Here is a 26,356-nt window from a genome sequence, read left to right as displayed (position 1 = left end):
CTAGTTCAGAGGCTCTCAGAGGGCCAGTACATGAAAGATGAGGAGCTCACATCTAAATGAACACACCCTTTTCTTCATTGAGAGAGCTGTGCTATAAAAATGTCAGCTGAACTAGATAAACAGCGTGTGTGGTGACCCAGATGTTCACGGTGGGGCACAAACTCCTCATCACAGACTGTTGACAAAAGGTCCACAGACCAGAGACACACACCTCGAGTAGAACTAGCAGAGGCAGCTCTGTCACTTAAGAGACACACTGGTTTTTGATAGTCAGCACATGGAAAGGACTAGTAAAAGCCTTAGTCAACATATTCACAGAGTGTAAAGAATATTCTGGAACAAATGTATATTCACAGGTATTAACTGGTTGTCTCCCACAGAGCACTAGAGAACTCATAGCATGGTGAGGTACCAACCTGGCAAGTTTTTCTATTTTACTTTCTAGTTTCATCTCACTCAACTTCTCTAATTCTATAAAGAAGGTAAAAATGATATGGATACTGATTTAGTCATGACATACATGTTAGCTTTAATAGTCTTAAAATCTAGTTTAAACCAAGATACAGTATTTTTAAAAGAAAGAATTTCTAAAATAAAACTTACACAATACTGAGAATCGAATCTTTAAGTTTAATAGAATGGAGACATTTCCTCCACTGGGCTACAGATGAATGGACATACAAACTGCAAGAACAAAATCAAGACTGGTAAGGCATCGAGAACATCAAGTCATTGCTTATGTCTACTAATGACCACAAAGTTCCTTCAGGAGGAAAGAGGAGTAACATATACATTTTAGGGAAAAAATGAGAGTATGGGTAGGCCTAAGGCAGAGAAATAAGCTGCCTAAGCAAACAGAAACATACGAAGAATAAAAGCCAGAACTAGAATGCAGGGTCAACTGCAGGCTACCCCACACTTCAGAATCCTGGGCAAAATCCTGTTTTAAAAAACGATCATCCTTTTACTCGACTGAACTACAACTTTGTGAAGACAGTGGTTTACATCAGGCAGAGGCACTCCAAGGCCTGCAGGACACATCCAGCCCGCCACCCACCTTAGTACAGTTCATAAGCTAAAATAGTTTTACATGGTTGGGAAAAATCAAAGAGTACTTCATGACATGAGTTTTTTATGCAACTCACACTTCTGTAAACATAAATAAAGTTTTATTGGAACACAGTCCCACTAACCCACTTACATATTGTCAAAGTAATGGCTGCTTTTGCATCACACAGCATAGCTGTGAAGTTGCAACAGAGATCATATGGCTACAAAGCCTAACATATTTGTTATCTGACCCTCCGTGGAAAAAGTCTGCCCATCCTTCATTGTATAGTATTAGACCACTATGGAAAAGATACACTAGTGACCTTGCTTAACTTCAGGAAAAGGATAATTTTGTAAGACCCCCCACACCACTAGAAAGTGAACAGACCAGGTAACAATGTTTGTTATCACCTGGTAAGCTTTCAGCCTGATCTGTCCTGGTTTTCCTAGTAACTCTACTGAAAAGTTATGTTTGGATTTGGGTCTTCCTGCAGCCAAATACATTAGTTTAATCCTACATAAGCCTCCTGTATATGCATCAATAATTCTCCATTTGTGTGCTATTCAGGATCTTCTATTTCTGGATCATTCAAATTTTAAAATGTTATCAACCTCTTCTTCCAAGAATATTATATGAAGGGGACACCATGACAGAGAAACGTGTGGTTTAGCATTCAGAACCAATGCAAGTCCTGTTTATGAGACTGTTGTAATATAACATTAAAACTTATGTGTATATAAAATTCTTTGCTTTAATGTGTACTCTTTGTTTATACTTATGTGTACCACATTTTACGTATCTTTGGTTTCTAAAGCAAAGGTAAAGACTAAAGATACTCTAATATTAAACGAGTTGGCACCTACCAGCCATTCTGAGCTCCAAGCCACATAGTTGGTAAAAGGCTACTCATTTTCTGGGCTTCTTCTCTCACCAGGTCTTGTTCATTTGGCAACACTGATATTTGATCTTTATATGCATCTGAGTCATTACTGGGAAAGGTGGGACAAAAGGAAAAAAAGCTGAGTGTGCTCAGTTAGTTTTCAGGGATTGGTCATTTCTATACTTTAGTGTACAGTTTAAGAAAAAAAAAAATCAAACTCTAAAATTCCAGAAAAGCCAAAGTTAAATGCTTACGTTAAATATTTAAACAATTGTACCAGAAGAAAATTAACATACTAGGAGGACCAAGTTGCAAACATGGAGTTAAGAAATGGTAATGAAATATAGCAGTTACTATCCAGACTATAATTATGCCTCTCCGTTACAGTTACTTTGAATTTTATCAGTTTCTTCTTAAAGGAGAAAAGAGGAAGGGATGGTTTGTTTTAAAAACCACACACATACACAGAAAGGAGGGTAAAATATAAAGAATTTTCTAAAATAAATTAATAAGCTTGCATTCACTCACAGCCTTCTTTCTTTTAGATTGCCACATATAATAGAGATATAACTGAGTTATCAAATTCAACAGACAAATGTACTAATTCTAATAAAAAAATGACTATTTTCTTTTTAAATTTACTTTTAGAGAGAGGGAAGGAGAGGGAGAGAGAGAAACATTGATGTAAGAGCAAAACATCGACCTGCTGTCTCCCCGAGACCCCCTACCAGGGATCGCCCACAACCCGGCATGTGTTCTGCCTGGAAATCAAACTGGCAACCTTTTGGTGGAGGTTGATGCCCAACCAACTGGGCCACCAGCCAGGGCATGACTTTATTCTTAAATTGACAATTAAATGTTAAGATATTTGGTTGTTCTATATACTAAGAGGAAAAATATTAAATTAAAAAAAAAATCCAGTTTAGATAAACCCCTATCTGCAAGACCTAGAGTAGGCAAGAAAGAACATTAAAGAATTCATGAAATGGACCTAGATTAACCAACCTTTTAAAGAAAGAGCCTAAAACAAATTGTCTTTTAATAAAATGTTTGCCAGGGAGCTAAATTCAAAAAGGTCATCCAAGCCCACATAGGAAATTGAAACAATGGCCAATTTCACTGCTGACTAGAGTGGGAGTGAGAGTAGGGGTGGGGATTAAAATAGCAAGAATTATTAATAGAATGGAAGACAGTGAATACAATTAAAAAAATAATAATTCTAGAGGAAAAAATGACCAGAAAAATTTTGACTAATGTATTTTATAGACAAGACTTTTTTCATAAATTAGAAGGAAAGAGAGCAAATGGGGGAGGGGGGGATAACCAGAGACAATGAAGAGGAAGGAATAGCATAGTGGGAATAAGTAATGGCATCTAAGTCTGCCACAACAATACCAACTAGTGCAGCGGTTCTCAACCTGTGGGTCGAGACCCCTTTGGCGGTCGAACGAACCTTTCACAGGGGTCGCCTAAGACCATCCTGCATATCAGATATTTACATTATGATTCATAACAGTAGCAACATTACAGTTATGAGGTAGCAACGAAAACAATTTTATGGTTGGGTCACAACATGAGGATCTGTATTTAAAAGGCCAGAAGGCTGGGAACCACTGAACTAGTGGGAATATTTTGGCTGACTGAGGTTATTTTGGTTCCTTTTGTGTGTGTACTGATGTGGTTTCCTAAGTTATTGACCCATTTGGATACCTTGACTGATACACTGGAGAGAGGTCTTCTGGGATCTGAACTCCCAAAGGGTCTGTGAAGACGTGCTCTGTGTACACGCCCGTTTGGGAGACGTCCGCGTTGTCTTCAGCTGACCCTGCATTGCCTTCTGTGGCTTCAGTTGCTTCTTCTGCCGTCGGAACATTTTCATCAATCTCACTACTTTCTGCTTCCTTTTCTAAAAAGTAAATAAAACATGCTAACCATTCTGAATTTGAACTTTTCTATCAATAACTTCCTTGTACAAACCCTTACTACAGAATTCCACTCCACCTACCCTCTCCCACCTCTGCACTATATCATGACATTGAGAATTCATAATTTCATTTAACAATCATTACAGCATCTTCTTTTATGTTCTTTCATTCTTGTTACTTTAAGATCCAGATTAAGTCCATTGTGAGGCATCTGGAACAGGCTCTGGTGCTATACAGATGGTATGTAAGGAGGATGGCTGTACCTGGTGGTTTTTCTGTCACTGGAGAAGCACCGTTGGTACTAGGAGGAGTGGCACCTGCTGTCACACCTTCTGCGGAACAGCCAACCACTGTAATGCCTCCCAACAAGCTGTCTGTCTCTGCTGAGCTATTGCTTGTCATGCTTCCAGATAAAGATGCTTTGTCTACCTGTCCAGATTCTGAAAGCTCTTCTCCTGCAGGGTAGTCTGTTTCTCGTGCTCCTAAAAACACAAGATAAACCTTCTTTTAATGCTAAGTAAACTTATATAACTAGCTTTTTCTCCATAAAAGCAACTATGGGTTTTAAATAAGAGTGTATGGGTAAAGGCAAATAGTTATTTGAATATACTGCCAAAGATAGCTTTAACATTTTTTTAAACTAACCTTCACAAAATGGAAAGCAGCTTAAAAATTTAAGATAATACTTCTAGTAATGCAAGCAAAAGAAAACATGAAAATGTCAGAAATTATGCTTCTGCTCTTAATATGAGCTCCTAGGCAGCCACCTAATGAGGTTAAAACCAATGAAATCTAAATATATGTAAATTATATTTGCTATTTGAAATATGGACTTCTGCCTACCACTATTAAAAATTAGTCACCCTAAATGTACACAGTGCCTTAAGCATTAGTAACACATTTAAAAACTAAGCATTTGCAGTATAAAGATAAACCTCTTGTTTTTTTTAATTTAGAAAGCTGTTTTTATTCGTATTGCATTAAAAATTTTTATTGTAGTCAAATACAGACATATACACACATACACACAAAATTTGCCATCTTAACCTTTTGTAAATATTTTTATTGATTTTAGAGAGGAAGGGAGAGGGAGAGATAGAAACATCCATGATGAGAGGGAATCATTGATTGGCTGCCATACCGGCTAGGACCATTTTAACCATTTTTAAATGTATAATTCAAATGGCATTTATAATGCTGTACAGTCATCAAAACTATGCATGTCTAAAACTCTCACATCACCCCAAACAGAAAATCTGTACCAATTAAATAATAATTCGGTTCCCCAGCCCCACCCCTGCCTGCCCCTGGTAATCGACTTCTGTCTTCGTGAATTGCCTTGTCCAGATAGCTCACCTAAGTGGAATCATAATATTTGTCCTCTGTGTCCAATTTATTTTACTTAGCATAATGTTTCTAAGGTTAATCCATGTTGTAGCATGTATGAGAATTTCATTCCTTTTTATATAATATTCCACTTATAGATATATCACAAACTTATTTCATTTTTAAACCAATGTATTTATCATATAAGACTTAATCTAAAAGTTTAGAAAGCTTTCCCTTACTAATAAATCTAAATAATCCCTTGTGCTCTGCCTTCCAGTCATCATCTAATATTAGCACTATTTTATTTTCTTCACACCGTCTGAAAATATCAGGTTTAGTCATTTGTTCCCAGCTTATTTTTGGTCTTCCCAAGTAGAACACAACTCCTAGAAGTGGTGCATGACTATATCTCCAGTAACCAAATTAGGGCCTGCAAAGGAGGTGCTGAAGGTGGGAAGACAGGGGCACGGCTCACTCTTACCTGGTACACTTGCTATACACAGGACGTGCGAATTGCAAACCGTGAAACTGTCTAGGATGTTGCCTGGTTGAACAGCATCAATAATAATCACTTTTGTAGCTGCATGAGTGCTAGTACAGATCCAGACTAGACTAGATAATTCTTCTTGATTTTTTAACTCCTTCTGCTGTTCCTGCAAAGTAAAGAAATGAATATTAGAAATGATATGTACAAACAGTAAAAAAGCTGTGCTACTACAGTCAAGGGCAACACTATTTCAAGTTTATTTCCAGATTATTTGGAAGGCTGAAAATACTGCTGTCTTTCCACATTAACCAGCACATAAGAACTAGCAGTTAAAACAGATCAGTGACAAAAATGGTCTGTATCTCAGCTGTGACAGTTGTTACATACTTGCACACATCTGTCCAAACTCTGGACTATAATAAACATTTCAAGTATACACTTTACTGAGTGTAAAATATACCTCAATAAAACTGATTTTGAAAAAAGAGAAAGAGTGAGGAAGAAGCAAGGGCACAGTAATCCCAACTAGAAGTTAAACCCAGAAGTAAGTTTTGGACCAAAGAGCTAACTAACAGTCTCAGGCACCAGGAGACAAGCATTGGTGCACACGCTTACCTTCAGTTCCTGATCGAGCTTGTCTAAACTGCTCTGAGATGCACTCCGCTGCTGACTGCCTTCTGCATCCAAACCAGCAACATCCTTGTAAAACACACTAGCTCCAACCACAGAACCGCCATCTCTGGTCTTCCCACCAGATAAATTGACTCCAACAGCACACCACAGCTTTTAGAGTTAAAAAATAAAAAGTATTAAGTCAATTTTTATCTAAAAATGTTTAGAATTTTTCACATTTTCTTTAAAATTCTAATGATTATAAATATAGGTCTTTAATATTCAAAGTATCCCAGTCTAAAATTACAAAATAAAAAATCTGATCCACAAAAGTAGGATTTAACAATTTTGTTTAGAAAAATGTCCACCCAGATTTTAAGAAGTAGCTTCTTTACCTTCAAAATTTATTTACCTTCATGGATGTATCTTTTTCATCTAGAGGCCTTAGACAGACAGGCATAGGTAAATTTTTCATCTTATTTTCCCCTTGACCATTGGTTACCTAATCATTTGGGAGGGGAGAGAAAGAGGAGTTAGCCTTGTTATTCTTATTTGAAAAATGAAAAAAAATCAAGTGGCAATTGGGCAAAATAAACAAGATGCTATGAAATATCAGAAGACAGACTAATTCATGTATGTGGGGGAGTGGGAGAGAGAGGGAGGGAGGGAGAGAAAGAGAGAGTGAATGTGTGTGTGTGTGTGTAAGCATGAGCTGAGTCATTTGGGAATAGGCAATATGGAGTAGACAGGTGAAGTTCCTGAACACCTGAACTGAGTTTTAAGACAAGTGTTTGAAAGGCTCCATGCCAACGGCTTCTTAAAACGTATAAACAATAGATGCTGCTTTTCAAAAAATTAAATCTTCAAATATTAAAACAGAGCTGGATATGTAAGTTCATGCACTCGGCCACCTCTGTTGACCTGTCTCCCTCCTTAGACTCAGAGGCATTTCTTTTGAACTCTAGGGTGGAAAACAGCCTGAAAACCACTACCTCCAGCACCTCTCTCAATGGATGCCACGTGCAAGCAGCTTGAAATGAGCGGGTTCGGGGTGTGGTTTTTGATTCCTTCATGCCCAGCCACACTCCTGTCCCTGGCATTTTCCACTAGCTCAGTGGTTCTCAACCTTCTGGTCCTTTAAATACAGTTCCTCATGTTGTGACCCAACCATAAAATTATTTTCGTTGCTACTTCATACCTGTAATGTTGCTACTGTTATGAATCGTAATGTAAATATCTATTATGCAGGATGGTCTTAGGCAACTCCTGTGAAAGGGTCGTTCGACCGCCAAAGGGGTCACGACCCACAGGTTGAGAACCGCTGCACTGGATGCTCTTACGATGCTCACACGGTACCTGTTTGTACTTCTGAGGCAGGCTCCAGCCAAAAGCCTGCACTCTTCCATCCTCCTTCTGAACATGGGCCTTCACCTGCCGATACTGTTCTCTCTTTTGTTCTCTGCGTGAGGCTAAACTAGCTTCAGTTCTAAAAGGAAAAAACATTCCTTTTAAAATTAAGTGATTACAACAACTCTCCTTCTAAAAAGAGTAAAAATAACAACACAAAATTTACATGATTTCAGATTGGTTTACTTCAGACTAAGATTCCTCCTTAAAAAGTGTTATACCATAGCTGGTCTTTCCAAGTTATGCAGTGAATACAGTGTCCAAGTTTTAACAGGTTAGTAAACAGCCTATTATATTGAATCAAATTTCTATCAGGTTTTAAATTTTACCTATATGAAAGGGAAAATCCTTAAATATTTTTGCTTCCTCATTTTTTTGGTTCATTCAGCAAATATATACTGAGAATTTTCTAATGCAGGGAATGTGCTAGATAGGAGTGACTGAAGACCAATAAATCAATATCTTCTTAGGAAGATAACAGGTTAACTTCTGGATCCCATTTACTTGTTCCAGAAGACAAATATGCAAACTGACTTGGTAAGCTTTAGAGCTGTGCAGTAAAATACCATGAAAATAATTTGTCTTTCTCTAGGCCATTTAAATTTTTGTGAGGTGACTTGCTTGGTATCTTATAGTTAACAAATCTACCTGTGTGTCAGACACTTTACAGATACTATAACCTATATAATTTAATCCTAACACGTCTGAGATAGATTATCATACTCATTTCACTGGCCGAGAAACTGGGGCTCTAAGAGGTTTATGAACCAAGTTTCTGTACACCTTATGAGAAGCAGAGTCAGACTGAAAAACCAAGTCCTTCTGACACTAAAAAAAGTAATATAAGCCTTTAGCATTTCTATTAGTATTTATCAATGTTGTCATACCAGAAAAAGGAGACATTAAAAATTTCCTTCTCTTTATGAAAACAGATGCAATTTTCCTAAAATGTATTGGCTATAAATAATTTATTTACAATAGCCAAGTTGCAGACATAGTTTATATATAGATTTATCTGAAACTTTACAGCTGAACTGTTAAGTGGTGAGAATATTCAGAACTGCTAACTTATTGAGGGCATAACAACTAGTCTGGAAAATACTTACTCTTCGCTAAGGAAGTCAAAGGCTTTGGACTTATCTCCAGGGAGCTGACATAAGGTGCTGCTTCTTTTCTTGACAGAAGGAGTAACATGAGAGGTGGGTGCGTTATACTTCAGATTAACAGGTGGTTCGGGTTTCTTAGTAGTATTACTTGAGGAGCTAAAAAGTCGGCTAAAACTAAAAAGAAAAAAGTGAGTATGTATATGTCTATATATGTATTACATGCACTGTAAAAAACAATCCATAATTTTCCACAAATTCCAGAGTGCTTTTACAAGGCAATGAGTTAAAAACTGGCAAAAAAAAAATTTGTGGTCACACAGTGCAGCCTTAGCAGTAACTCACAGCCAAATGCAGACATTCAGGAAAGAGAAACTATGCTGAGCCTGGCAGATCCCTGTTCTTTAATTAGCAATTCCCCTAACGAAAGGGAGACGCTCTGAAGTACCAGGAACTGCTCGTAATGAAGACATAAAAGAAGATGGCCCCTTTAGCCAGCTCCTACTTGGTGCCATCTGACAGTGGCTGTTAGAAAGCAAGGTTATGGCTTCATGGCTTGAACAGAAGCCTAGTAACCAGTTCTAAAAATAGTTACAATAAAGTACTAGAACACACATTACCATTTTAACACACAGCTTATACATTTTCTTATTAAACTCAACCTAAATAACTATTTTCACACCCACTCAAAAAGACCAATACTTCTATTAAATAGGAGATTCACCAAAAAGGGGTAAGTATTAAGCTCACTAAACACACAGTACTTCTAGCATGAACATACCAGTAACTCAAGTCCAAAACCGACATACACTACTCAAACCCCACAAACACTGAATTTCTAATCTTCGCTTTGTAAAGATTTTTACAATCACACAACCAGTGAAGCACCAGTGAAGCAGCCCTTTATTAATGGGGATCCAGGTAATTATCAACTCTGAATAGCTCCCTGTTATTTTATTTAACTTAGTAGAGGATTCCATCAAATGCATAACCAAAATGATGCGGCTTACGACAGCAATATTTTTGTCCTCAAGAACAGCCTTACCGAGCTGGCACACTACATATCAAAAAGAAAAAGTTCAGTTTAGCTACATATCCCAGATTTAAGAAATGTAGGCAGGAAGGAAGGGAGGGAAGAACTGAGGAAGGGAGGAGACACCAAAGCATTCTTGAAAATAAATTTTGACTGTAATCTTGTCTCAAAGTGCTATCTACTGTCTTTATGTGTTTTTTAGATACTTACAACTGCCAGATGCTTGACCTTTTTTTTTCCTGCATGGCTGGATTTTCTCTTGATGCTCTACATGAAAAAAGAAAAAAGAAACCCAGCTCTCAGAATAGCTTGTAATTTTACTGTTTCGATAGGTTAGTTTTCACAGGACTAAAACTTTTCCATCACTGAAAAGATGACCAAAGAAAGGGATTAACTAGATTGATAGGTAATTCAACAAAATTTTAGAAAATAAGGCATTTCAGAGTGATTCAGTAGGATGGTAAGGATGAGAAACTCTCCTTTTCCTTTTTGTAAAAGGCTAAATTAAAAACATCGTAATTCAATAAAAAAAAGTTAAAAGTAAGATATCAGCCCTAGCTGGCTTGGCTCAGTGGATAGAGTGTCAGACTGTGGACTGAAGGGTCCCAGGTTCGATTCCAGCCAAGGGCACATGCCTGGGTTGCAGGCTCGATCCCCAGGAGGGGGTGTGCAGGAGGCAGCCGATCAATGATTCTCTCTCATCATTGATGTTTCTATCTCTCTCTCCCTTCCCCTCTGAAATCAATAATTTAAAAAAGAACTTAAAAAATGTATTAAGATACCAGATACCATTGATCTCCACCTGTTGACTGCCACTTGCTAGAATTAAGAAGAACAATGAGAGTGGAGCCTATAGTCCTGGCCAGTGGATCCAGTGGCTAGAGCGCCACCCTGCGCACTGGAGGGTCTCAGGTGAGATTCCTGGTAAAGGGCACAGACCTTGGCTGTTCAGGTTTGATCTCCAGCCCCAGTTGGGGTGCATGCAGGAAGCAATCAATTGATGTGTCTCTCTCACATTGACATTTCTCTCTCCCCCTGACCCCCATGCCCTAGCTCCCTTCCACTCTCTCTCTCAAAAAAAAAAAAAAAAAAAATCAATGGAAAAAATATCCTTGGGTGAAGATTAACAAGAACAAAAATGGAGCCTACCTATATGGCTCGGTTTTTAAAATATTTATTCAATTATTTAATATCCATTAAATGCTGGAGTTACGAACACATTTCTTAGGACTTGTACAATAAATACAGATTAGAATACTAATCTCCTTCCTTCTTGGTAGCTATACACAATTAAAATTTTAGCAAACTGTAAATATGCTATACAGAAGAATTCTAGTACAACATTGGTAGAGGATATATAAACTACTAAATACATGATGTAATCATAAGACAGTAAAAGTTGGAGACTAGAAAATATGTTCATAAACTTTAAAAGAATGTGTATGTGTGTACTATTACTGGTAAATCTGATATAATAGTCCAAACTCAAAAATGTGGGCAAATTAGGGTGTGACTACAAACTTTTCATGAGCTCTTCCTAAATTAAAGGAATACTGTTACTGAGAATCTGACCATTAGATGGCAGCACTAGAAGTGAGATTTAAGATCCAACTGACAAAGATCTCAACAGAAGTAGTATTTTGCATGAAGTGGAAAGGGAGATAAAATTCAGCAAGACCATTGTACAGGAAGACACTGAGTAAAAATGACTGTTTCCTATTGGCCTATGAAATGCTTGTATTTTCCTGACATTACTGCAAAAGTAGCGTCAATTTCTATATTCTTCTGAGAAATGAACACCATTCCTAAGTAATAACAATTGTGCTTAAGAGGTTATGGGAACATTCTCCAAGAGCCCTTTACTGGCCCAAAAGACGCCCATTTTAATCACATTCTGTTGCCAATTCCAAGGATTACTTTTGAAAGTCTCTCCTAGTAAAGAGAGCAAGGGGCTTGGAACCCCAAAGGAAGAGCTCTTAATTCTGAATGAAGGCATTTCCAGAAAAACTAAAAACAATACTAGAAAAACACCAGAGATACTTCTCATACAAACCGAATCATCTCTGTCCATCGAACAGCTTCCTGAAGCTCCATCAATCTCTCTTTATACTGGTTTCTCTCCATTAGAACTCGGGCCATTTCTACTCTAGTAAACCGCTTCCTCTGGGCAGTGGGAATATCACTCTGTAATGAAAAGAAGACTACAGATCACTCTGAGAGCCTAAACCTGTTTTGGTATTATTTCAGACTTAAGGAAATCTTCAAGCTTTTAAACATTCCTTAACTTCTAATCTAATGGATCACTTAAAATGACCTTATAAAAATAAAACCAATAAAGAGATATACTTACTTATTAACAAAAAGAGGTAGACAATTTAATTTCCAAATATAAATACAGATATTTGAACATAAAACAAATACAAAGAATAATGCAGATTTTAAACTCTAACCAAAAAAGTTAATTGCTGGCCCTGGCTGGGTAGCTCAGTTGGTTAGAGTGTCGGTTGGGTTCATAATGTTAATTCTAATGTTAAGTTACTATCCATAACTTAGTTATGTTACATATATATTTTATGTATCAAATATTGTATTAAAAAACAAATATGAGATTGAAGGGTCACCAACTAATTATTCTGTCCAGGACACTCATATAGCTCAAGTCTGAAGCTCAAGTAGCAAGCACCTGTTATAGGAATGATAAAATAGTTACCAACAGAATAGCCTAGTATGCTAATAATATTGGGAAGAAGCTCATATTTATATTTTTGTATTGAAATATGTTGATAACATTATGGGCTAGTGACCTAGTATTAAATGCTAGACTTTATTTTTCTTATCACCATTTATCACCCCCACCTGTACCCTTCTCCATCCCCACCCACTCTCTTCCCTTCATCTTTTTAATGTTTAATGCTATTAAACAATTTTTATTAATTTTTCATATTTCTAAGTGAAAATTTGTAGCCAAACAAAAACCCAAAACTCAAAATGTCCCTGTTGGTCCATGAGCTTCAACATGCAGGTCAGAGCATAGAGCCAGAGGAAAATAAGCACATCACATGCAGCTAGAAAAGTGTATCTGGACAGCACCCGGGCGCAGAAGCTACCCAACTCCTGACCACAGACATGCCTCTGGCTTTTTAAAAAACTTTAAAATACTCTACCCAAAGTTTAATTAGTGAGACTTCCCCCCAATACAAAATTGTGGTAAGAAAAAAAGCCCCAAAAATGCAAACCTACATCATCGTCATCTTTTGCTTTTTGCCTTGCATCTTCAGCTTCTGCACGAGCTCTAGCGGGAAAAACACACAAAACATGTTACGTGAGTTGAGTTCACCTTTTCAAAGAATGAAAGAGTAGGTAACAAGTTTTAACCACCACCAAATTATTATTTTTGTTTCCAAACAGTCTTTATTTAGCTGCCTTTATTTAGGACATTACCACAGCACTGTACAAGGGGGGTGGGGGACCCACATATTAAAAAAGGTTGGGTGAAAGAAAAGAGTGTTTCTAATTTCCTTATTAACAGTATTTCAATAGTTCTTCTAACTTTTTTTCATATCGTGACAAACACAATAATGCTAATATCCAGTAAATGGGGACCTGCTCACAGCAGAGGCGATCAGCTGGCACTTGACCCTGTGCCAGGCAGCTCCTGGCCCTTCCTGGTTTGAGAAGGGCGACGGCACCAGTCTCAGGGCTCTCCTTATAAGCGGTGCAGGCTCACTGGCCAAGACTGCCAGGTTTAGAGCAACACAGTGAACACTTACTTCCTCAGCTCTTCCTCCAGTTCTTTGTTCTTTTCCTCCAGCTTCAATTTGGCTTGTTTCACAGCCTCCAACTCCCCTTGCAGCACATCTTTCTCACAGGTCAGTTCATCCACTTTTGCTATCAAATCGTTCTTCACTACATTCAAAGCATTTCTAAGAAACACATATTTCAAGTGCATCATTACAAATACATATCCTTTCCATCTTTCAGCTTATTCTTCTGCAGACTCAAATATATACAATCATAAAGCTGAATAACTGAGTACTTCAAAGGCATTCTACCTGAGGTCGTTTGTGGATAAATGTAGCATCCATAAGGGTATTGTTGTTAATAAGTTCTGAAGATATTACCTAGTCAATAAAGTAAAATTAATTCTTATATTTGCCTTTAATAATTCATGAGAAAAAAGTCTGAACTAGAAAAAAAAATCTACGATCTATTTTCCTTTTGGGTACAGCGGGCATAGGAGTCATTACAGATTCAGTCTGTTTTGGACATACACAAATGTTCCAACGTTGTTCTGACACACAAATTAACAATGTGGCCTGATGTTTTCCACATGACTCAGGACCCACCCCACTAAACCAGATGCCAATGTGTTTGAGAGCCTAAGACCCACAAACTGTACCTGAGAACCTACAACTATAGTGGGAACTCTAAATAGGTGGGCTGGGTATAGAGCAAAACATTTTTGCAGAAATATTAACAGAAAGCCAGGATAACTGTATAGTGGAAAGATAAAAATCTCTGCAAACAAACTGAGCAATGAAAACTACTCATCCGTGAAATTAGGTCCCATGACCTGTGTGTGTGTGTACACAAACGCATACACAGAGAAGGAGAATAAGATGGGGGTAATAAGACTGCATTAGTGCTGTGTTGAAATGGAGAAATGTCATTGACTTAGACAAGAAGAAAATTCAGCATCTTTCCCTTATTAAAAGTCTATATATACTTACTTGGTTTCCAACAGTTGTGTATTTTCTAATATAAGATTCTCAACTTCACGACCCATTCCTAAAAAAAAAAAAAAAAAGGATAAAAACTTTGAAAATAAATTTATCAAAAATTACATGACTTATAAGCTATCGTTCCAAATTTTATAAATTTTATCTTTAGTAATCTCATTTTGTCTATAATTTAAATTGATATATCTACCTGAGTGGGTTATAAAATTATAATTTTCCATCGCAAAACAATGCTAAAGATTTCGCTAGTCAATTCTTTATAAACATTAGTCTGTATTTTCTCAAAATATTTCAAAAAGATCAAGACTTTTCTGCCAAACATAAAATATAGCAGCATTTGGGGGGAGGAAAAGGAACAGCATTAATATGGATCAGAAATCTTTCCAAATCATAGGCTGGTATTTTAGCCTTTTGCCAAAAAATTAGACCTTATTCATAGAGAACAGGCAGGAACAAGGCCAACGAAAGACGAAACCCCAATGCAGATGAAACCTTACCAAAGAAATTATGTTCTTAAAGCCCATGCATTCCATGTAAAGCAAAAACAAAGAACAAGAAATGTTTTGTATAAGAAACAACATGAAAATAGGTCGTTAATCTGTAAAGTTTTATGCATGATATGAAAAACATCTAGAATCACAATGCTATGATTTAATGCATAATGATGTGCAAAAGACAGAAATTACAATGATTTCCTTCATTCATAAAGATGCTCAGATAGGTCAGATCTAAAAAATAAATGCTTTACCAATTCTATTGCATAATAAAATTGAATATAATTACATTGAAAACCCCAGATCAATAACATAAGTTTCCTTCAAAGTGTTAATGTTAATGAGAACGTTCAGTTGTCACTTTACAGAACCATGTTTAGTAATTTGCTAAGTCCTCTAAGGTAGGCAGGTAGAGCACTCAATGCAAGATCCAAATAGTGATCTTTAAGTAAAGAAAACTAATTTATTACTCAGAAGAAACAGAAGAAATAAAAGAACACAGTAGGGAATGTATCTCAAAAAGTCACAAAAATAAACAAATTAAAAAAGCGAAGAAAAACCCAAACTCATTGCTCACTTACCCTAAGCTAACGTTGGGAAATTATATACAATGGGAGAAGCAATATTCATAACACAGCTAAAGAGGAAGAGAATATATCTAAAGAAAACTATGTAACAGAGTTAGCATGTCCCTTATTTTTTTTTTTTTAAAAAGGAAATACTTCAAATGACTTAAAGATAATTTAACATAAAACCAACCTAGCAATGCTAGAAATTCAATGCTTATATATGGACTCTATTTTGTCTGTATTATAATTATCTCAAATATTCTCAAAGATCAGAATACTACTACCATGAAGAATTAAATATCAGAAATAGTGTTTGTTTAATTATCTATGTATTTTCCAAAAACTGAAAATAAAGAAAACCTAAAAAAGTTTCACATTCCAATTCAAAATGAATTTTGGCAAGATATGTGAAAATATTTAAACACTAATGTTAACTTTTCAATAAAGCTATAGAGTCAGGAGAAATAAAGTTTAGACTTGTTTTAAGAAGTTTATATAATGACCTTGTTTGCTATAAATTCTCAAGCATACAGGGAGATAAGCATAAAAGCTGAAAATATGTGTAGGGCACAAAAAATAGCGGAGCAGGAAAAAAATGATGAGAAAGCATTAAATGAGAACAGCAGCCAAGAACACCTTGCTTAAAAAGCAGTATATTAAAGTATTTAAAAGCATACACACCAGAATATTCTCCTGGGTAAGCAGCCCAAGAGAAAAATGAAAGAGAACCTCAATTAGATTGTTTTCAGAAAGCAAGATCTACACTCATTTACTTCAAAATGAGAGGAGACAATAAAATTGGAAAGATGTGTAGAAACCATTAACAAAACACAATAAAGTTTAAATATTATAAATATGAAAAATCAAAATATGTATTATATGAGAATCATGTCCTATAATGTAGTTGCTCAAGTTTACACATTCCTAATGAAGAATTCTCTTAAAATCTAGTGTATAAATTTAATATATCATCAAAAGAATTGTTCAAAATTTTCATTTTGAAATATATCAATAAACAGTAACTCATAACCAAAAGGAAAACATAACTGGAAATGGCCCCATTTCTATTCAAGACTTCAACTAAACATAAACTTAGGTCTAGCGTATTTGGAAACTTTACTTACTAAAACAAGCAAAAAACTCCCTGGTAGTTTTCAAAATCATAGACATTTGATTTTACCTTGGATTCTCAAGTTGGGTCCATAGATGGGCTTCCAATTTATCTGTTAACCTCTTGAGAAAGTACACACAATTTTATCTAGTTCTGTACAGGCATTTCCCCAAAAGTACACTGATCTCTTCAGGAAAAGAGTTTTGACACCAAAAGATGAAGAATCATAGATTTAGAGCAAACTGTTAGAACTATTTAGGAATTCATTCACTTAGCTGCTGTGCAAAGTAGTGAAGACTCAGAAATGAGCAAAAGACATAGCTGTATTGGCCACATTGAGCTAATTGTCTATTCAAGAAGAAAGGTATATAAAAATTATAGTAAAGAATGAAGAGTGGCATAATAAATAAAATGCAGTGCTATGAAAATGTATTTCAGTGACAACTAAGCTTTAACTATGGGATCAAGATAGAATTCCTAGAGGAGGGTGTGCCATTTAAGCAGAGCCCAAACCGAGGCAGATAACAGTTGTGTGTTTTTTAAAGAAAGGGAATGAACAATTATTTGCAATTGGTTGTAAAATAAGGAGAGATCTAGAATGGAGACCTGAGTGGCTGATGAGGTCATTCATTCAGTGAGTTAGTACAAGTTGGTATAAGAAGAGCCTTGGAGGAGAAACCAAGATGGCGGCATAGGTAAACACCAGAAATTGCTGCCTTGCACAACCACTTCAAAACTACAACTAAAAGACAAAACGGACATCATCCAGAACCACAGGAAGGCTGGCTGAGTAGAAATTCTACAACTAGAAGGAAAGAGGAAAGCACACTGAGACTCAGAGGAGGAGCAGAAGTAAAGTGCAGAGGTACGGAGGCGCACGTGGAAAGGGCTGGCAACTGAGGACACGGTTGTCTTTTTTAATCGGGAGGGGGGTCTCAAGCTCCCGACTGCTCTGAACTCCAGTTCCAGGCAAGTCTCTGGGGACCCAGACTCATACGGGGAGAAACTGGACTGTCTGGCATTGGGCGGAAATAGAGGGCGGCTTTCTCTCAGAGGTGCTTGCAGCGATTACCAGGACACTGAGACTCGGGGCCTCTTAGGGTAGGACGGAGGATCTGCCATAGCTGTTTGCTCCACCCTGTTGATTCCCTGAGACCCCACCCCACCCAAGCTGTGCGCAGAGGCTTTTGCATATGAAAGGCCTGGCCCTTTGCAATCTGAAAATTACCTAACAAACTGCAGCTGGGTCAGAGAGACCCAGAACTTCCAAAAGAAGGCCCAAGGTCCCACAGCAGCTTGCATTGCTTCACAGCTGGGCCTCATCTGAGCATCTCCAAACCCCAAACAAAGAAGAGGAATCTGCAGATCTCTCCATTGCTCCTGCTGGGTAGCCTCAGGCAGAGGCTAAATTAGCACCTCCTTAGAGATCCAAGAGCCAGTGTACCCAGTGGTCAGAGTGGGACCATCCAGATTACAACTCCTCAGATCCATAAGGAACACATTCAGGGGGCAGACTCAGTGAGCACCAAAGCCCCACTGAAGCAAGTCTTGCCCCAGAAGGGTGTCTCCAGCACAGAAGTTCTCCCACTGTAGACACAACTGATTCTCACAGCCAATTGGCCTGGAGGTCAATTCCTCCCAGTGATACCTACAACAATCAAGGCTTAACTACAACAAGACTGTGCACACAGCCCACAAAGGGGTGCACCAAGAGTGTCCTCCTCAGGTAATTGGGGAGGCTGAGCCACTGGGCCCTATAGGACACCTAGCACAGAAAGCCACTCTATCAACACAGGGAAGCATAAAAAATGCGGAGACAAAGAAACAGGTCACAAATGACAGAAATGGAGGAAAGCAAACTACTGGATATAGAGTTCAAAACCACACTTATAAGGTTTTTCAAGAATTTTCTAGAAACCGTCGACAAATTTAGTGAGACTCTCCATAAATCTAGTGAGACCCTCGAGGATATGAAAAAGGACCAACTAGAAATTAAGCATACACTGACTGAAATAAAGAATATTATACAGACTCCCAACAGCAGACCAGAGGATCGCAAGAATCAAGTCAAAGATTTGAAATACGAAGAAGCAAAAAACACCCAACTGGAAAAACAAAAAAAAAAAGAATCCACAAATATAAAGATAGTGTAAGGAGCCTCTGGGACAACTTCAAGTGTACCAACATCCGAATTATGGGGGTGCCAGAAGGAGAGAGAGAGCAAGATATTGAAAACCGATTTGAAGAAATAATGACAGAACACTTCCCCTACCTGGTGAAAGAAATAGACTTACAAGTCCAGGAAGCGCAGAGAACCCCAAACAAAAGGAATCCAAAGAGGACCACACCAAGGCACATCATAATTAAAATGCCAAGAGCAAAAGACAAAGAGAGAATCTTAAAAGCAGCAAGAGAAAAAAAAGTCAGTTACCTACAAGGGAGTACCCAGATGACAGTCAGCTGATTTTTCAACAGAAACTATGCAGGCCAGAAGGGAGTGGCAAGAAATATTCAAAGGGATGAATAGCAAGAACCTACAACCAAGATTACTTTACCCAGCAAAGCTATCATTCAGAATTGAAGGTCAGATAAAGAGCTTCACAGATAAGGAAAAGCTAAAGGAGTTCATCACCACCAAACCAGTATTATATGAAATGCTGAAAGGTATCCTTTAAGAAGAGGAAGAAGAAGAAAAAGGTAAAGATACAAATTATGAACAACAAATACACATCTATCAACAAGTGAATCTAAAAATCAAGTGAATAAATAATCTGATGAACAGAATAAACTGGTGAATATAATAGAATCAGGGGCATAGAAAGGGAGTGGACTGACTATTCTCAGGGGGGAAAGGGGTGTGGGGGGTGCTGGAAGAGACTGGACAAAAATCATACACCTATGGATGAGGACAGTGGTGAAGGTAAGGGCAGAGGGTGGGGTGGGAACCGGGTGGAGGGGAGCTATGAGGGGAAAAAAGAGGAACAACTGTAATAATCTGAACAATAAAGATTTAATTTAATGAAAGAAAAAAAAGAAGAGCCTTGGAGGACAGGACAATAAAGATGATGAACTGAGCTTTAGGCATATCAAGTGTAAAGCCCTACAAATCATCTCAGAGCTGTCTATGGGCTGTTTGAAAGTAATAGCCTGGGCCTCTAGAAAAAGATCTTAGATGGCAATGAAAACTTTGGAATAATCAGCCATGAAAGCCAAGAAACAACAACAGCAAATAAGATTTCCCAAACAGAGCAGCAGCGTTGGGACAGGAACACTGACAGCTGAAAGATGGGCAGAGAATGAGAGCCTGCAGAGGAGAAGACTGAAAAGAATGCAGGGCAGTCTGGTAAGTCTGATATTCCAGAAACGCAGCAAAGACAGTTTTAAAGACAAATGCTATCTGAGAAGTCATGTGAAATAACTGAGAAGGAACCATTGGACACAGCAAACAAGAGGCTGTCTAAGGCAAGGCAAGGGTCGGGGAGAAAACCACTCAGACTGCAGCCGGCTGAGATGCAAGTGGGACTGGGAAAGTGTACTGGTTAAAAGAAGCCACACTTCTAAGAAGTCTGTTTTGTTCACTGCTGTTTCATGGCACTAGAACTGTCCCATAACAGACACTTCATTGATACTGCTGCATAAAAGCGTGACTAAAAATGGGCGGAGAGTGGCAGTGGGGGTAGCAACTGAAGCTAGAGGGTCAGTAATAATATAAAGAAGTTAGTAAAGATGGAGAAGTAGAAAATACAGAATGTAATCAAGAGAAAGAAAATCCCAACAGAAGGATGTATGAATGTGTAATTTCCAATTTCTAGAGTGTGGCTATTGGGAATAAGTGACTAGAGTGAATGGAGAAAGGGATCAATGAAAATAAAGTCAAGGGATGAGATACCAATCAAGATAAAAGACAAACTGTTAGGGATAGTCATCTCTTTTAAATTATTAAAACCAGAAAAAAGTAAACTAAGCACATATATGATTATAAAAAACTTTATATCCTCAAACTAGAGAAGAGAGTTTTATAATAATACGGTAACAAGAAAAATGAATAATGAGTTCGTTAACAGGCCCATTAACGAACGTTGGGAAACAATTTTGTTAGTTTAGCTATATTCCCTTTAGCAAGTATTAGACCTCAGTAGCTGTCACTGAACTGTACAGAAGAGAAGCCAAGAACAAATATGTGCCTTGGAAATTTCATTTCTCATCACTGACCAAAAAGTAGGCACAAGTTGCTACACTTACGATAGTATTTTTAAATCTCCTAATCTGAAACTTTCTAGAAATAAATATACCAATATCTGCAAAAGGGAAAATATAAAACTATTTATTCTTTTCAAAGTGGAAAGGAAGCCACGGTGTCAGGATTTTGCTTTTAACCTATTATGTTTAATTTTCTGACTTAAAGATGAAAGCTTTCAGAAAATATTTGATTTAAAAGACCATAATTATTTCTAATATTATGTGGCTTCTTAACTCTTTAAAAGAAAAGTGTGGGCTTCCATCTTCAAACATTATATTATTCAATATTGGACTATGAGGCAGCAAAGTGTACAAAACTACATTAAAAAGTACTCATTCTGCCCTGACCGGTTTGGCTCAGTGGATAGAGTGGCGGCCTGCAGACTCAAGGGTCCCAGGTTCGATTCTGGTCAAGGGCATGTACCTTGGTTGCGGGCACATCCGCAGTGGAGGGTGTGCAGGAGGCAGCTGATCGATGTTTCTCTCTCATCGATGTTTCTAACTCTCTATCCTTCTCCCTTTCTCTCTGTAAAAAAATCAATAAAGTATATTAAAAAAAAAAAAGTACTCATTCTGGCCCGGCCAGTGTGGCTCAATGGTTGAGCATCAGCCCATGAACCAAGAGGTTATGGCTCAATTCCCGATCAGGGCACATGCCTGGGATGCAGCTCTGTCACCAGTAGGGAGTGTGCAGGAGATAGCTGATCAATTATTCTCTCTCATCATTGATGTTTCTATCTCTCTCTCTCCCTTCTTCTCTGAAATCAACTAAAAACAACAAAAAAAGTACTTATTCTGATTAAATTCAATGGGGCAGAAGGAAATTTTTTGGGTGATTTTTATGATTCTGGTGGTCATTACATAAATCTATGCATTTGTCAAAACTAAAAGTATTCACCAAAAAGAGTGAATTTTACTGTATATAAATTTGAATCTAAATTTAAACATTTCAAAATTCTTCTTTCTAGCATTTTTTACATCAGCCCCTCAATTTTGCCAAGGAGTCAGTTTCTTAAACCAATCAAATCTTAAAGAACTTTTCATGCATAATTTAATGTTAACTAAAATTAAACCATAAATTTAATGTAAAAATGGAGTATTTTTTATGAATTAATCCTTTAGTTCTCCCTTGAGAAATGCAAACTCATTCAATTACTTGCAATGTTTTCCTTAGATTTTAACAATGGGAGTCTATGTCTAACACAGAACACTTTTATTTATATACTTTCAATCTCTCTTACTAGATAGATAGATTGAGAGCTCTGTTTATACAGAATTTATGTTTCCTTCAGAAAATACTTCAAACTTTCAAGGACATAACTGGTAACCAATAATTTAACACAGAGGCACAGATTTTTAATACTATGAGGTTTTCAATTTCTGTAAGGTTTGAAGTTATACACCAAAACTACTTCACATGAGTTATAGTCATGTAACTATTATTGGAAGGGACTTTAGAGATCACCTAGAGCAGGAGTTGGCAAACTTTTTCTGTACAGGCCAGATGGTGAATACTGTAGGCTTTTAAGCCATATGATCTTTGTTGCAGACTACTTAGGTCCCCTATTGTAGTGCAAAGGCAACTACAGACAATGAATAAACATATGAGTGTGAAGGTGTTCCAAGAAAACTCTCTTCACACACAAAGATGAGCTGGATTTGGCCCATGAGCTGCGTTTGCCCAACCCCTGAAACGGAGTCCAACCTCCTCCTTTAACACCCAAAGAAACTAAGGCCCAGAGTGGTTGATCTATTTGGCAAAGGTCACCAATAAAGAGTAAAAGAGCCACCCTGACCGGTTTGGCTCAGTGGATAGAGAGTCGGCCTGCGGACTCAAGGGTCCCGGATTCGATTCCGGTCAGGGGCATGTACCTTGGTTGCGGGCATATCCCCAGTGGGGAGTGTGCAGGAGGCGGCTGATCAATGTTTCTCTCTCATCGATGTTTCTAACTCTCTATCCCTCTCCCTTCCTCTCTGTAAAAAAATCAATAAAATATATTTAAAAAAAAAAAAGAGTAAAAGAGCCAAATGCCCTATATTCTTTTCAAGCCAGGTGTTCTTCAATGACAAATTCTAAAATGATCACATTTCCCATAGAGTTGAAACAGAATACTCAGAGAAATCTCAGAAAAATCAAGTGTTAAAATTTCTTATTTTAAAAAATATATTTTTAAAACAGTATGCTATGTCTTCAGATAAGCCATCATACCTAGTAAATCTGCTCCTTCATCCACATCTCCAATTAGGCCTGAGCCAGCTGAGGACAGTTCTTCAAAGAGCGATTCCGTGTTGCGATCAAAAGCTTTGTTCTCTATGCCTTTGGTGGGAGTGCTATGCAATAAAAACAACAAAACCAAATCAACAAATATCATAAGGACTTTAACAGTCTAAATGAATACAATAGGCTAAGTTACATAGGCATTTTTTTTTTTTACCTATCATTTACAAATAATACAAAATGCGATTTTTTAAACATTTCTTGCCTGGCTGGTATGGCCCAGTGGTTGAGCATCGACCCATGTACCAAGAGGTTGTTGGTTTGATACCTGGTCAGGGCATATGCCCAGGTTTCGGGCTCCATCCCCAGTAGGGGCCGTGAAGGAGGCAGCCGATTGATGATTCTCATCATTAATGTTTTTTTCTCTTTCTCCCTTACTCTCTGAAGTCAATTTAAAAAAAATATTTTAAAAGCTAACCGCAAAACATTAAGTATAATGTAACCGTTTTTGCAGGAGTGGAGGGAAGTGGGGAAATACCGTACATGTACTAGTATGTTTATACATTAATGTTATAGTAATAGGAAAATAAATTTTTGCAGAATTTCCAATTAAACATGGTGAACTGAACATAGTCATTTATCACCCAATAATTAAAAAATCAATTAAAATGACAGGAAAGGAATTAGAAAGAACCCACAAGGACATAAGGAATAGAAAAAGAAACTAGGGCAGATGAAATGTGAACAAAATTCTGTAAGATGGAAAACAAGACTGACAAGGAGTAGAAACTGACTTAACAGACAAGAGAAAGCTGACACCTACACCAATGGGGTTAGGGAGGAAGTCAGTATGCTGCCAGAACCCCTGAAAGGCCCAGGAATGGAAGGAAACAGCAATCTTTGGAGAAGAGCATCCATGGGGGACATATAACAGAAATATGGGCTGAAAGATGACACAAGAAACAGTATGAGGTCTAGATCCAATCCTCAGACCTCCCTTCTTGCAACATAGCTCCCTGAATAATGGAAACCAAGTTTAAATGTTATAGGCAGGACACCGGAGAATAAGTCATTTACTTCAGTCTGAGCAAAATAGCCACAGAGCAGACATATAAAGGCCTCTCTATATAAAAGAACCAAAATAAATGGGTTATGACAGAGGCACTCAGAGCAAAAGGAGACAATGCAGGCAGCAACAGGAACTTGAAAACAAATATTTTTTTTTCCAGGATAAATATATTTTTAAAATATTTACTGTTGAAAGTATTACGGATGTCCTCCCTCTTCATCCCCCTCCCTCCCCACAATTTAGCCCTGCTAGCGAGCACCTGCACCATGCCAAAATAAATATTGAAAACAAAAAATTTTTAGGGAGAAAAAATATCAATGAGGGTTGAAAGGTAAAGTTGGAATAAATCATCCAGAAATTAGAACATTAATAGGAGAGAACAGAAAAATGAGGGTCAGGCCAAGATGTTCAGTGTCCACTAACAGGTGTTCCAGAAAGAAAGAGGAAGAGAAAACAGTAAGAAGAAATAAAGAGAAAATTTCTCAGAACTGGGAGATATGATTTTTACAGATGAAAAATTTACTATATACAAGATACAAGAAAGAAGACCCCTATACCAAGAACATCGCCATGTTCTCAATCCTTCCAAAGAAAGCACATACGGTAGCTATTACTATTCTAGATGCACAGGAGTGTTAACACATCCATTAAATACAATAGATGCCTTAGGGCATTAGGACAATTTTCCTACAGAATCTCAGCTGCGAAAGAGGGACCAAGGAAGACCTAAATAAGGATGTGACCTGAAGATAAAGAGCCAAAGGGAGCTAAGAAGTAACAGAGATTACCTCTGGGGAGTGGGAATGAACAGTGGGGAGGGCAAGGGACTACCACTGCCCTTCATATTGCGCATGACCATTTAACCCTATACTACATACACGCATTCGTCTAATAAAAATAATTTTTTAAATTTTTAAGAGAGATTTGGAATGACAGAAACGCACAACTGTTAATAAGGAGCTGCATCTCCTAGGCTTAGGAGAGACTGGACCAGAAGCAAATTGCTTTTTATACACTAAGTTTTCACAGTCCTGGACTGAACTCAGCTCTACCTCTTGCTGGCTTAGCAATCTTGAACATTCTGAGTTTCCTTATTTGTAAAATGGAGATGAAGACCTCTATCTCATATAGGTAATTAAGAACAAATGATATAAAATAATAATGATATTAGCTAACATTTATTGAACTGGGCACTTTGCCAGTGATTTAACATGTACTGACTCATTCACTTCTCACAACTATCTGAAGTATTATAAACTCCTTTTATGGATGAGGAAACTTACCTCAAATTCAAATCCAAGTCAGGATTTGAACCCACAGTCTTACCCTAGGTTTTTGCTTTTAACCACTACTGCACACTGCACAATGCTAGAAGTGACCAATAAATGGCATGTATTTTTAATGGTAATTATTAATTAATTAAAGGATAAAATTTACAGAAGAAATGAAAAGGTAGCAGCTCCTGTTTGACATTCTTGAACATCAATCTATTTCAGATGACCTTGGTTAAGATGCTATCTAACAATTTTCACCACTAAGCATCTCCCCATGTGAAATGAGACACTTTCAGTTCTGAAGGGAGCAGTCTCTTCTTCCTGATCTGAGAGAGGAATAAATTTTGCTCAAATTGTTATTTCCCCCACACCTGCTTCTATGCTTCCTTAAGTTCCCATATGTAGGGATATCCTTTGGCTGTCTTTTCTCCCTGACCTTCTACATGCTCTAATACCTAATTCTGTAAAGGCCATAGTTCATGAAACATTTAATCCATATACAATGTCAGTTTCAAAAAACAGAAACTGAAATATAATACCAACATTTCTTCAGCAAAACATGTGAATGCATTCAGTCTGGTCAGAGACCAGAAAACAACAGCATACTTCTGAGAGAGAGGAAAAGAGGGATAAAATGTCCTAATCTGACATTTACAGCACCTTGAGCCTTTATATCCACTGAGATCTTTGTCCATATCCAACTCGGGAGTGGATTCGATGATCGCTTGAACCTCTGACTTCTCTTCATTTTCCGCCGAGCCTTACAAAAGGACAAGATGACTTAATTAATGAATATAGCCCTTATATAAAAATCTT

The 26,356-nt window shown here is 37.4% G+C and overlaps 1 protein-coding gene across 4 annotated transcripts in view; it reads right to left on the bottom strand.

The window, feature by feature from the left end:
• SPAG9 (sperm associated antigen 9) overlaps positions 1–26,356 on the bottom strand; it is a 104,617-nt gene that overhangs the window by 16,805 nt on the left and 61,456 nt on the right. For all 4 annotated transcript variants that reach the window (XM_070394416.1, XM_070394417.1, XM_070394418.1 and 1 more), the window contains 16 exons: positions 26,201–26,300; positions 23,189–23,310; positions 14,558–14,615; positions 13,598–13,750; positions 13,068–13,119; positions 11,881–12,011; positions 10,038–10,094; positions 8,798–8,971; positions 7,641–7,770; positions 6,697–6,786; positions 6,288–6,455; positions 5,667–5,838; positions 4,120–4,338; positions 3,642–3,837; positions 1,915–2,040; positions 604–684 (listed from right to left, as the gene is read on the bottom strand). In XM_070394416.1, coding sequence (XP_070250517.1) covers positions 604–684; positions 1,915–2,040; positions 3,642–3,837; positions 4,120–4,338; positions 5,667–5,838; positions 6,288–6,455; positions 6,697–6,786; positions 7,641–7,770; positions 8,798–8,971; positions 10,038–10,094; positions 11,881–12,011; positions 13,068–13,119; positions 13,598–13,750; positions 14,558–14,615; positions 23,189–23,310; positions 26,201–26,300 — 2,029 coding nt within the window. The remainder of the gene's footprint in view (positions 1–603; positions 685–1,914; positions 2,041–3,641; positions 3,838–4,119; positions 4,339–5,666; positions 5,839–6,287; positions 6,456–6,696; positions 6,787–7,640; positions 7,771–8,797; positions 8,972–10,037; positions 10,095–11,880; positions 12,012–13,067; positions 13,120–13,597; positions 13,751–14,557; positions 14,616–23,188; positions 23,311–26,200; positions 26,301–26,356) is intronic.

The sequence above is a fragment of the Myotis yumanensis genome, unplaced genomic scaffold, assembly GCF_028538775.1.
Source record: "Myotis yumanensis isolate MYYU_CA2020_CCGP unplaced genomic scaffold, mMyoYum1.0.hap1 SCAF_16, whole genome shotgun sequence".
In the NCBI taxonomy this organism is placed as follows: Eukaryota; Metazoa; Chordata; class Mammalia; order Chiroptera; family Vespertilionidae; genus Myotis; species Myotis yumanensis.
This window is presented reverse-complemented; position numbering and strand designations above follow the sequence as displayed.